The 13,653-nt window shown below is 39.3% G+C and overlaps 1 protein-coding gene across 16 annotated transcripts in view; it reads left to right on the top strand.

The window, feature by feature from the left end:
- The window catches only part of ANKHD1 (ankyrin repeat and KH domain containing 1), a 117,772-nt gene that overhangs the window by 46,183 nt on the left and 57,936 nt on the right, over positions 1–13,653 (top strand). For 15 of the 16 annotated variants that reach the window (XM_065643739.1, XM_065643732.1, XM_065643738.1 and 12 more), the window contains 7 exons: positions 28–175; positions 1,039–1,186; positions 2,227–2,460; positions 4,016–4,110; positions 7,134–7,371; positions 7,577–7,768; positions 9,229–9,338. In XM_065643739.1, coding sequence (XP_065499811.1) covers positions 28–175; positions 1,039–1,186; positions 2,227–2,460; positions 4,016–4,110; positions 7,134–7,371; positions 7,577–7,768; positions 9,229–9,338 — 1,165 coding nt within the window. The remainder of the gene's footprint in view (positions 1–27; positions 176–1,038; positions 1,187–2,226; positions 2,461–4,015; positions 4,111–7,133; positions 7,372–7,576; positions 7,769–9,228; positions 9,339–13,653) is intronic. The other variant, XM_065643741.1, reaches the window with a different exon arrangement.

Here is a 13,653-nt window from a genome sequence, read left to right as displayed (position 1 = left end):
TTATTGTGTGGTAACTGCTTTTCCCAGTCGCAGTTTGGCTGAAGCATGCTCAGATGGGGATGTAAATGCTGTCCGGAAGCTGCTGGATGAAGGAAGAAGCGTAAATGAACATACTGAAGAAGGGGAGAGTCTCCTTTGCTTGGCCTGTTCAGCAGGATATTATGAATTGGCACAAGTAAGTAACAAAATAATCACAACTAAATGTTTGTGAAGCATTGTCTAAGGGGCTGCTTTGATAGGCAAACATTTTAGCTGTTCTGATTATAATAATATTTTATAATCTAAACAGTGTATCAGTTAATATATCTTATTGAGGGCTTCCGGTTATTGTTTGTATTTTTAACAGAAAATGCTGTCATATATGCCTTTAGGTTTAATGGACTTATCTGAGGAAACATATCTTATGTTTTATGATATATCTACTTTTCTGGCATTGTTCTAGATGCAGTCAAGCCATTCTGCCAAGCAGACATTGCAAAAGAATCTAAAATAGCAGCAAGATCAAACATTACAAGTGGTTACCTTCTAAAAACTCATGTCTCAGTCGCATAATCACATCTGTATCAACAGTGCACTAATTTGTGTTAATTTTTGGCTTTTATACTTGTGTATCAAAAGGCAGAATTTGTGCTTCATTGAAGATGTTAAGGTGATAATTCTCAGAAACTGGCCAGCTTGGAGTTTTGGTGTAGGGCAAGAGTCAGGGAGAAAACTGGAAGCTTGACCCAATGCGTGCTGTGGTCATTAATGCAAGTTTACAGTTTACCTGCTGTCGTTCTGGTTCGTGAATTGCCCTGTTACTTTTGGAAATGTCAGTATTGCACCGTAACTTAACGTTGATTTTTAGCAGATATGAACAAATGTAGAAAAAACAAGATTTCCTGAGGCGGGGCACTGTGCAGACAGTAATTCTCAATGGTCCCCAATGCTTCTCCACTGGTGGGATTACTGCAAGGGCATAGCATGGGTGGCCCCACTGAACTAAAAGCCAAATATTGGTGTTACAAGTTATTCATTAAAGTTAACTTTTTTCTCTAGGTGCTACTAGCGATGCATGCAAACGTTGAAGATCGAGGGAATAAAGGAGACATAACTCCCTTAATGGCAGCTGCCAGTGGAGGCTATGTAGATATTGTTAAACTTCTCATTGTTCACTGTGCAGATGTCAACGCACAGTCTTCAACAGGTAACTGGAACGTGAAGACTAGCGCATAAGATGTGCAGCTGTTCTGAACATCTGGGTTTCATTCACAAGAAAACACAACAGAAGCTATTGAGAGTAGGCCAGATACATGGTGGATGTGTTTAGAGTCTTCCCTGGCCATTATTAAATATTGTTTTTAACAGAAACTCTAATGGAAAGCGTTCTTCCTGTGAAAAACACTGTGGTGTTAGTTGACCAGAAAAATACATGAAATTTAGTTTTTCTCATCTGTATAATCCAAAGTTACACAGTGAGACAACCATGGGATACATCTGGTCAAGACCAGTTATTTTGGTCTATTGCTTTTTACCAAAGAGGAGCTACAATTCTTTGAGCACGGAGTGCTGTGTACATTGCTGATGCTTGACCACAGCTTAGCTAACCTTGCTGAGAGTATTAATGTGCAGTTATATTCTGCTAATATTAAGATAGAATTTAAAATTGGTTCAAATTTTTTTACAAGTCAGGTGTCTGAACTATGAAATGTTCTTTTTATCTTGATGTTTAGCCATGTTAAGCAGAACTTAGCTTAAAATTGACTGTAGCATTTAAAACATGAGCCATATGTGATTGTCAGTCACTTACAGTACCAGAGTTTTACATTATAAATTTATTTTCATTCAGCCAGTAGAAGTTTTTCAAGGGATGACAGAATACAGTTTGAGGCAAAAGAAACCCAACGTCCCCATCCCCCCTCCGCCCAGCTCTACGATGAGCATGAAAATTATTTGTTATCTTTTTGTGTGTGTATTTGATCTCTGTGTGCTGAAGTAGGAAACATAGTCATCAAAGGAAAAAAAAAAATCCTGATTTGTAATATTAGCTTTTAAACTTCATGTTATAGCTGTGTTGCATTTTATACCCAGCCTGAAATTCTTGGCTGGAGTACCATCGCTGTGGGGTAACAGGCTGCTGCCAGTGATGTACCTGGGTTTGTTCAGAGCTCTTCAAACTCGTTTTGTTTCCTGTGTTAGGAGTGGGTGATGGAGAGGGCTTTCATGTAAAATTCTTCTTCTCTGCAGGGAACACAGCTCTCACTTACGCTTGTGCTGGGGGCTTTGTTGACATAGTGAAGGTGCTATTGAAAGCCGGTGCTAATATAGAAGACCACAATGAGAACGGCCATACCCCCTTAATGGAAGCGGCCAGTGCAGGTCATGTTGAGGTTGCAAGAGTATTGCTGGAATATGGTGCGGGAATCAACACTCACTCCAACGAGTTCAAAGAAAGTGCACTTACACTTGCATGCTATAAAGGTATTGTTTCTTGCCTTGTTTTGTGTTCGTTTCGATTTATTTGCTGAGGTTTGTCTAAGTAAAGCTTCCAGCCATAATTTGCGTATTTTCTTCAGAGTTTTGGAATACTGGATTGTGAGTTTAAACTCAATGTCAGGAAATGCTCATCCATGGTGTAGTGGTATTAAGCCTGCCTACTTGTGTCCAAATGTGGTAGACATGTATTTGACATGCTGCGGAGGAGAACTTGTGACTGGCTGCATCCAACCCGGTGCTCTGACACACCACCACTCTCCTCTTCCCCCACTGCTGCATTGTCTGTTTCATTCAGATTCCCCTTACCAGTGATCTGCAAGATCTGAAAACATCCCTATTAGTTAGGAAAATGTGAAGTTAGAATAAATGTTCCTGGAATACCTGATGGGGTAAAAATGCTAGTATTATTACTGGATACTTTTCCTTCAGTATAATTTTGGAGGGTGTCTATGAATTTGTTATGTGTTATAAACTTTTATAGACTTTTGACTTAATTTCTTTTGCTATTTAAAGTTTCTATATAAAGTAACTTAGTACAACGGTAATCCAATGTGCTTCCAAGGTTTTTTTTTTCCTTTCAAATACCTCCGTAAAATTTCAAACAATTGTTTTTCTACTAATAGAAGTTTTAAGGATGTGGATTATTGTCATAGTAACTTCAGGTTTTGTCTCTGTGGTTAGAATTGGAGGAAACATACTATGTATAACCCATCTAAAAACTTGCATCTGGATTTGTCATGGATTTTCTGCAGCATATAGTAGTTCCTTACAGAGAAATTCCAGTAATAATACTCCTGGATATGTTGGAGGGGCATTCTTGTTTCTTGTGGCCTAAAACTTTAGAGGGATGTAATGTAAAATCTTTATGGACTAGAGATTTCCTGTGTTATCTTTGGCAAGATGGTTGAGCTACCTTGTTTTCCTATCAGTTTATGTAAAACTAGGTCTTGTCTTGGAGGAGGATGCTCATTGTAAGGATAAAATGTGTAACTTGTAAGGGACAAATTCTAAAATGACAGAAGCCATAATAGACTTAAAAACAAGTATTGGTAAAGTTCAGTAGAAGCTTTTAAAGATAGTGTCAGATAATATGACATAATGTGTGTATCTTAGTTCTCAGAAATATGTCTGCGAATGCTATGATTAAAAACCTTAAAGCTAAGTTCAGATCTATGTGGACCTATCTCTAAAAGATAACCCCCCAAATGTATGCTGCCATGGAATGATTAAATAATAGGTCGCTTTACAATTTAATAAGGAGTAACCACAGTCTTTTATAGGTTGAAGTCTCAAGGAAAGGTTCCTGTTGTGTAAACTTGAATTAGATAGGTCTGTCTTCATTTAGCAGTATCTTTGGGAAAGACTGTCCTGTCTGGCTCTCCGTTTTGCATTGCTCTTTAAAAAGAACAGATTTGCTAATTATAACTTGTAGAAATTCTAACAGCAAACTATGAAAATCTAAATTTTATTAAGTGTATTGTCCTTACTACTAAAAGTTTACACTATTAAATTCTTATGTTTTGATCTGTTTCATTTGAAGGCCATTTAGATATGGTTCGTTTTTTGCTTGAAGCTGGAGCTGATCAAGAACATAAAACAGATGAGATGCACACGGCGCTAATGGAGGCCTGCATGGTAAACAGCCTTTATTTTTACTGCTCCCTTTCCAATGAGAGAGCAATGAATAAAAGAGATGATAAAATAATGCGAGCCTTTGTTAACAAGCTGGTTTGGGTCTGCAGTGACCACGTGTTTTTATCATAAGCAAGCCTTTGCTATAGTTACCACAGGAGGCCAGGTTATCAGTCTAATTGGTCACAGAGAAAAATTATTCTTATTTTTTGGGGGTGTGACGTGTTGTTTTAAATGTTCCCTGTTTCTTTTGCAGTGTAAGAGTTAGTTTTCCACCTTTGTCTTTATAAATAAGACCTTTCAGATCATCATGGTATGAGCCTTCCAGAAGTGCAGTCAACTGGACTGACTAACACATTCTCTTGGCCCTTCACCACCACAGGAAGAGTTTTGCGTCTCTTCTAGGTTTCTGTAAATAGTGCTGTGAGGTTTTTCCTTTGGAAATAAAACAGTAGGTCAAAAGTAGTTTAATTCTAAGTCCTTGAGCAACTCATATAATTTCAAAGCAGTCATTGAGGAGAAACTTCCCCTTCAAAGAGCTTCATCTTGATAAATAGTATGCAATTGTGTCAAAGTATATCTGCAACCATTTATGTCCAGACCCTAGGTGACCTTTTATTTATTCTTCAAGCTGGGTAACCTCTTTGAAGAAAGAACAGGGACTTTGTTTTCATAGGAAGCCCAGCGAACAGAGAAAAGCTTAATTTGTTCCCAGTAGCCTATAATCCTTAGAAGACAGGCTGCAATGTTCCTCCGGTCTCCTGAGAGCTGGAGGATCAAGTGTTCTTTCAGTGCAGTTGTGAGGGGATGATGCAAAGGACCAATGTCAGATTGTAACGTCTCAAGCTGTGTTGAAGTCTTCCAATAGTGAGGTGGTAATAGTATGCTTGAATAGTCTTTCCCATGTGAATTCCTTCTTGGCACTAGGCTCTCCGAAGGGTGTAGATGCAGCGCGTGTATGCTGTCACCTAAAGGAGATTGTAGCGTGACTGCAAACTAAGTGTTATCATCAGCCCACTGTTTAGGTTTGGTAGGGTTTTGTTTTCTTTCATGGTGATATACTCTGAGCTCTGGGTTGACTTGAAGGCTGTGAAGTGTCTCGCTTGCGGAAGATAAAGTTTTGTGGGTCACCTGCATGTTTTCAGCTCTTGGATGTTTCAGACTAGTTTGTATTACAGAATGTGTAGTGACCTTTAAAATCAACAGAGAATAAGTTGGTCCTTTGAAGTTGCAGCTCCAAGTTGAATGATGGAATTTGTTCCATGTTATATTTTTGACTACGCCTTTGCAGAAGGAAACCATTCCACCAAGTTATTGTGACTTTTCTCAGTCTTCACCATTTTCCAACTAGTGAATGCTGCAAATACAGGAAGCTGAGATGTCTGGTCTCTGATCACCAATTGTATTGTAAGTGCCTCTTGAGTTTTAGTGTGTTTTGTTCAAGACGGAGTGCCACACCTAGGATAATGCTGTGAGTGAGATGAGGTTGGTGTTGGCTTTTAGCCAGCTTCTCTGAGAACAACAGATGGCGTGTCCTTAATTTACAGATTTGATTGCTGTCAGTCTCAGGTTACTTACTACCTGCTTCGTGGTCAACTTAAGAAAAGTGTTGACAGGAGTTGCGTGTTTGATACCCCTCTTGCCACCTTTTCTATAGCTCTGTGTTAGCCGATGGAGTTACTGGCTGACAATTCTAGTGGGATCAGAATGGGGAACTGGTAGTTTGCTTGAGGTTGCTGTTCTTAGTACATAAGAAGTTATTTAATTTTGGGAATTACTGGAATTCTTTGCTTTATAACTTTATAAATCACCCCTATGTGATTTAGTGCCCCAGCCTGGACAGCTCTGGCTTGAACCTTGGGCAGAGGGGTCTTCTAATATCTTTTTTTTGCCCTTTAGTGTTGCTCAACTTTATTTAGATTTCCTTCCAAGGACACAACATAAAAACATCTGCTATTTTCCACTGAAGTTGGAGTTCCCCTTGCATACTTAAGTTATCCTATTAATTGTGTATGCCAAAGAAAGATTAGTATGAAATGCCCTCAGACCTGCTATATCTCAATGAGAATTCTTCGCGTGACTCGAACCTTTCTCCTTTATTAGTTATAGTTTGTAACCTGTTTCAGTTTTCCAAAATCTCTTCTCCACATTGTTCCACAAGTTTGAGTCCCAGTTTCTTAACTTATGTGGGAGGGAGAAAGCATGTGAGTTTCCTAATGCCAGAACTTCTTTACATTTTCTTCCGAGAGGTGTTGTGTGGCACTCTGCAAACCTTAGGTGAAACATGGATTTTTTTGGTACTTGGTATCTTTCAAGTAACTTTGCAGAGTTTAGTGATAGTTTCTTGAGAATCCGACAGCTGCATTCATATGCTTTGGTAAGGGGTCAGACAGACTGCTCTGGCAATCCTTATTCTCTTCCCTCTATGGCAAAGATTGTTTTAACCCAAGGCTCCTTTGAGATTTATTTGAGTCTTCCCTCCTCCTGTTACCTACCTCATTGTCACCCACTTCAGTTTCTCTGTGGGTGTCTTTCCCAAGATCTAGAAACTGACAGTTGGAGGTTGTTTTTTTTCTTTCTTCTGTAGAAGCCATGAATCAACTACAAAGAAAAATAAAATCTTTTTTTCTGATGCTTTTTTTGGGATTTAGTCATGGAGTGGGTTTATTACTTATGGTACTTGTTTGCTGTCTCTATTACTTTTGTGTCCCAGGTGTTTTGCTGGATATTTAAGAAAGTCTTATCCCATAACTCTTTCCCTGCTCCCCCAAGAAAGAATAAAACCCCAACATATTTCTAGCTCTTTTTTTTCTCATGCATTTAAACCTGTAGGTTTCCTGTAGGTGGAAAACTAAATGTCAGTTTAATCCAACTATAACCATAACTATGTAATAAATTGAACCATCATAAGGAAAAAGACAGTGTCTTTTTAGGATCATTTTCAGACCTAGTATGATAGTAGTTGCAACCACAGCGTCAATTGACTTTGACTATTTCTGATTCGTGTGTTCGCCTTTGTTTTGTAGGACGGACATGTGGAAGTGGCGCGCTTGCTTTTAGACAGCGGTGCTCAAGTGAACATGCCTGCAGATTCGTTTGAATCTCCGCTCACTCTGGCTGCTTGTGGTGGACACGTGGAGTTAGCGGCTCTTCTGATTGAGAGGGGAGCTAACCTGGAGGAGGTTAATGATGAAGGTTACACTCCTCTGATGGAAGCTGCCCGGGAAGGCCATGAAGAGATGGTAGCCTTGCTACTGGCACAAGGTGAGCTCACCCTTTCTTGAGCGTTTGTTGTGAAGAACGTAGTGTTGACCATTTGCGATGAGGTATTCCGTGCAAATTCCTCTGAGGTAGTGTGTGGTTTTCACTGCTCATTGCTGTAACTACAGGGCAAAGCTGAAGCACCCAAACTGTGGAGGTGATGACCCTGTGTCTGGTCAGTTAAAATAACAGCTCTTTTGTTTCCCAGGAGCAAATATAAATGCACAGACAGAAGAAACGCAGGAAACGGCTCTTACTTTGGCATGTTGTGGAGGGTTTTCTGAAGTAGCTGACTTCCTTATTAAGGCAGGAGCCGATATCGAACTTGGCTGCTCAACGCCTTTGATGGAAGCTGCTCAAGAAGGTCATCTTGAATTGGTGAAATACTTGCTAGCAGCAGGTATGTGTACAGAGCAAATATTCTAGCGCACAGATATTATAGACTCGATGTTCTATGTGATTTAAAAGATACCCAAGCTTGATGGTGGCAGTGTTGTAAGAAGAAACTATATTCTCAGATACCTTGGTGAGAAGAAAAAAGCATATGTTATACCTTAATATTGTTTGATACTGTTAACAGCAGGAAGTGCCTCAGGAACACTGGATTCTGTTGCATATCTAAAATACATCAAGGTTGATTGGGAACGTTGTTTTCAGCTAACTGCATTTAGGACAAAATGTTAATACAGATAATACTTGTTTTATACGTTACTCCTGCTTTGACTGAGCCTGATAATGTGCAGTCTGTCTCCCTGAATAACCAGTACATTAGGAATTGTGCCCTGCGAAATAGTGTGCAAGACAGATTTTGGAATGTGCTGAATTTCCATGGTGAATGAGTTTTACTACTACATTATACAGTAGTAAAAATTAGATTTTGCTGGAGTTGGAGAGGAAATGATACTTCAGTGTTCACCTGTCAAATTACAGCAGTAGAGGCTAAAGAGTAGTAATACTGATTAAAATAATAAATAGAATAATAAATAAAAGGAGCTGCATTTTGGTACGGGAGGTGATTTATTTGTATGCTCTTTTCTAAGAATAAGCATAAAATTGTCTGGATTTGTAGTTCTAGAAGGTAACACTCCCTACTCATCGACGGACAGTAAAAACTGTGAATCTGTGTGCAGTGATACCCGTATGTGACACGCGTCACCAGCTCACTTGGAATACTGCTTGCACTTAATTGCTGATAATGTAGAAAGTTAATTGAGAAACCTGGTTTTGGCATCAGGGAGTCTCTAAATATATCTCACACCTTGAAAATAAGAAAATGACTCATCACATTGACATTTTTTTTAAGAATAATGCATTATATAGCAAGAGTAATGCATAGTTTTCATGTAGCTGGCTTATGTGAAGCTAGTCATATTATTTCAACAAAGTGGTTTTAAAGCAAATTATTATAAAGAGCAGGGAAGAAATGAAATTTGTAGAAGTGTATGGTCTTGTAGTATTAATATTAATTCAATAACATGCATTTTGTCTGGTTTTCCTTGGCATGGAGCTCCTTGTCAAATGGATAGTCTAGACAACTGTCTGGATTCACTTTTATTTGTTATAACAACTGAAATCTTCATTGCTGTAGAGGGAATGTAGGAATAAGTGAGTATATAGGTTTAAGTGCTTAGGTTGCCAGTCATGTCTTTTCCAAGCCTTGGCTCATCCCCTCCCCTCAGAGCATTTTTATTATGAGAGCAATTTTTACCACGAGAGCAGTGCCCTTGGCCTGTGGAAGCCGTTCATCGGTAGGATGTAGATATCGTCACAGATAAAGTGCCTTGATTTTTGTGTTTATCTGATACCAAATACTTGATAAGGAGACGGCCAATAAGGAAAAAACGAATGTTGTGTTTCTAGGAGCTAATGTTCATGCCACCACAGCGACAGGAGATACAGCTTTGACCTACGCCTGTGAAAATGGACATACAGATGTTGCAGATGTGTTGCTTCAAGCCGGTGCTGATTTGGTAAGGCTTCTGCTGCAGCTTGTGGGGAAAGCGCTTTGTGCCAAAGCTTCTGTGCCTACAGAGCAGGAAGCCGATTTAAGCAGTCGAGATTCATATATGGGTGTGAAAAGAGTCAGGAAAGAAACTTTAAAAAGCCTGCGTATATTGTTTGGTCTAAATAATAGAAGTTCTTATTGAGCAGTCTTTCATCCATTAAGTAAAAAGTTTTAGCTGTAGTTTACACTTGTGACAGTTGATTATCTTCATTTCAATATAGTGCATAAGGTTAATTGATTCGCAGGGTGTGTTTCTGCCTTGCCTTTTTTCATTACACTTCTTTATTGTTGCTGAACTCTTGTGGATTAGAGTTTACCTGCTGCACTGCTCGAAATTCAAAATATTGTTAGTGTTGGGAGCTTCTACTCTATTTTAGTGTGTTAGTTTTTGAATACTGTGTGTCTTTTAACTTTTTAAACAAACACAACACAAAAAAACCCAAACCAGGCAATGCATTTTAAATGACCAGCGTAAAACGCTCTCTTTTATTTGGTCCAGAACTGTTTTCTTTCTTGTAACTCTTGGTATTAGCATGTTGCTTTCACAGTGTTTGTTTTCTGAAATGCATTTCATCATAAGTTGTTTACATAACTGTATTGACTTTTTTCATATTATGCAGTGGGAGACCTAAAACTGCCTCTTCGTTGACTACTGGGATATAATGTTTGTTTGGCTTTTAAGCATTAGAAAGCAATTGATATGTTAGTCTTCCAAAGGAGTTTTAAGAGCCTTATGTCTAATAAGGGCTAAGCAGGAAAGACTGTTCTTTTGGTTGCCTTTTTTTTCTTCCCCCACAATTCTCTGTTCTGTTTCCACACTCTCTGCTTGTGTGGTGGGTTTGGTTGGTTTTGGGGTCTTTTTGGTGGTGGTTGTTGTTGTTTTGTCTGGTTTGGTTTTGTGGCTTTTTTGTTTGGGGAGGGGGTTGGCATTTTGGTTGGATATTTTAGGGGGTTTTGTTCCTCTTAAGTAATAAGAATGCCAGGAAAGTTTTTCATTGAACCTGATAAATGAACATCCTAATGAAGTAACTTAAATTTCAGTTTTAAATGAAGTACTTTATTATTTAAGTTTATATTTACCGATACAAATTCATGTTATAATTGTGAATTAATATTGCTTCCACTCTTCTTTGTGAGTATACTTATTTTCAGGCCTTATTCTTCTGCATTAAAGTTCTGCTTCAGGTGTTTCTACCAGAGAGGAAGGTCATGTTAAATGAGGGGGTGTGCGCATTTATGGGGTTTTTTAGCACACCAACTGCAATTGGCTCAATTCAGTGTTGGGAACCGAGCATCAGCCACTTTAGTAGAGGCAGGATAAGTTTTTGGGTTGCTATTGGATATTTAAAAAAAAATTTAAGTACTTAGTTAATACAAGTTGGTTAGTACAAGGTATAAGCCATGAAGTGTCTCACAGTGAGGAGCAAAGCCTGAAACAAAAACATAGAAATTATTATGCATAACCTTTTAAAAACATGCAAGGGTTGCTGCTTAAATATCCCTTCAAATTATTAGAGTTAGGTGATTTTTATTTTTTCCCTCTCATCACTAAGGTGAACAGTGCTTATGGCTTTTAGCATCCAGTTCTAATCAGGGTTGTTGAGAAAAATCTTGTGCCTTTCTAAAGTTTAGTTTTATTTTACTTCATTTTCTTGTACTGCCAATCAAAATGGGGAGCTGTCAAAATAAAAGTAGCAAGGAAGCAAAACAAAATTGCACATGAAAGGGAGACCTGCTATATAAATCTACCAGTTTTGAATTCTGACTGTAAGTAAATAGGGAAATGCCTTCAAAACTGCAGTGGCGCTTAAAACAGCTGCCTTGGGTTTGGAGAAGTTTCCTTTCAAACCTCTGTGTTGTTTTGCTTTATTGGAAGTTGTAAGCTGTTTTAAATAAATTTGTTATCTTTGTAATTGTTCTGAGGAACGTTTCTGAAGTCAGAACAGGCTGCCCGGGGCAGTGGTGGAGTCACCAACCCTGGAAGGGTTTAAAAGGCGTTAGACGAGGTTCTCAGGGGCATCGTTTCACGCTAGAGTTAGGTTATGGTTGGACGCGATTATCCTGAGGGTCTGTTCCAAATGAAATGATTCTGTGATTCTATCAGTTGCCAGGAGTTCAGGACTGAGTGGGATTTGAGGTGCAAACTTTGAGACTGCAGGTGTGAAGAGGAGCCAAAGCAGCAAAGGGCAAGAGATGTTTCTGTCAGGGTGTTCCCTATATTGTGCTCACTGAGAACTGAAATCTTCTAACTTTTCTGAAACATCAGCAACCCAATTCACTCTGCTGAACTGATTCCTGTGTGTTGCTCATGTCCAGTTGAGGTTTTCTCAGTCTCAAAATAGAACTTTGAGCTGAAGTTTGAGCATGTTTTACGATGGGGCTGGTGAGACGCTGCAACAAGTTGCCCAGAGGAGTTGTAGACGCCTCATCCGTGGAAAAGTTCAAGGTCAGGTTGGATGGGGCTGATCTAGTGGATGATGGCCCTGCCCATGGCCAGAGGGTGAACTAGATGGACTGTGAAGGTCCCATCTGACCCAAACTGTTATATGATCAATATGATAAGTGATTCTAGTCCTCATAGAGTTTTGTCTGAACAGGGAGAGGTTATTACCACCACATCTCAGCACAGAAAGGCTACTGTTTTTGCAAGTAGATAACGGGAACTCTTGCTTTTCAGGGACTGATCCTCTGGCCTAGATATCAAATAGGTAATTCAGTTCCAGAATGAGTGAAGATCTTGAGAGGTCTGTTAAATTCATTAAGGAATGTGGCTTCATAGGAAGCAGGAGAACTAAAAGAAAATGGTGGCTGAGATGAACTTTCTTTGGCTTGTGTTAATTTTTCCTTAAAACTCTGCAGTGTCAGAGTACACGCTCATCTGTTTCTGTCTGCTGGAGAGCTGCACCATCGTATATGGTATTTTGATGAATTTGTATCTCCTTGTAACTAGTTGTTTATGAAGTCTGGCTTCTTACCAATTACTATGATGCTTTTCTGATGTCCTTTTTTAAGGGATCTGGCTTTTCCATGTCCTTACAGGGACAAAGCTGGCATGTAAAAATCTGTAGCAAAACTAGCTTGGCAGGGCTGTACCTTTCCTTGTTAATGTATGCATTTTGAAATCGGCTTGCTTTTGCCAAGTATATGAGTGACTTAATATGAGGCACATCTGAAGACTTCAGCCTGTGATCCCATCTGTGTCTTAGTTGCATTCTAGTTCCTTTATCGCCTGCAGGAGTAGAGACTTTCAGGGTCTCAGTCTGAGCTCCTGCCACTGGACCCAATGGAAATTTTACTTGTTTACAAACGTCTTTCTGGGGACAAAACACCTACTTCAGATTTTGTGATTAGTAGGAGTAAAATCTTGGAGATTAGAACTCTGAAATACAATTTAGTAAAAGCATTTTTCCTAAGTGATGGTATGGTTTAATAGCATTAGGAGAAAATAACCAGCACTTCAGTAATACAGTTATTTACCTGTGTGGCAAATATTTGTCTAATCTCAAAGGTGAGAGGAGACACTTGTTTTTCCTATGAGAGTTCTCTTTTTGTTTTTTCCTTCTTTGTGTCTTTGCTAGCAATTACCTTTATGTCCAAGCCTTTCTAAGGTAAGACTTGCATGGTGCACATATGTTCCCACTGGGACTAGGTTAAGGACTGTAAAGCTCGCGAAGAGTATCGGTGGTAGTTAGTGAGAGGTAATATCCTGCTCTTAAGCTATATACCTTCCTATGAACTAAAAGCACCTGTTCGGATGCCTGTTCCCTTTAGATGTTGAATCAGACCTGGAGGCAATGCTGGCTGGAGATTCCAGTCTCCTTTGTGAAAGCGAGACTGCTCTTGACAAGCTAGTTGCATCTTTGCTTGGTTCAGTGCAGCCGAAAACAAAAGAGATTGCTCCTTTTTGGACAGCAAGAAGATCCCAGCTTTTCTCAGCTGGGAAGTGCAGAAAAGCATTTTAAATTGGGGTTTTCTGATCTGGACTGCCTTGAAGCTGTATGTGAGGCTCTGCTGCACAGGAGAGTTGATCTCATGCTGGAGTTTACCTTTCTACTGGAAGATATACAAGTGCTTTTATTCTGAAATCGAGAGATGGAAGAGGACCCTGAGGGCAGCTTCATCCTTGCATTCTTCTCATTTTACACCATCAAGCTTTCCCCAAAGCTCTTTGTACTAGCTAAAATTCCACGTGTGACTTTCCTTGAAAGACTCAAAGTGGCTACCTGTTTTAAAGACACGTTTTTTCATTGCAGGGATCATTGCTTTGCCCTCAGCTGATA

Source organism: Caloenas nicobarica, chromosome 13 (genome assembly GCF_036013445.1).
Source record: "Caloenas nicobarica isolate bCalNic1 chromosome 13, bCalNic1.hap1, whole genome shotgun sequence".
Lineage (NCBI taxonomy): Eukaryota > Metazoa > Chordata > Aves > Columbiformes > Columbidae > Caloenas > Caloenas nicobarica.
This window is presented reverse-complemented; position numbering and strand designations above follow the sequence as displayed.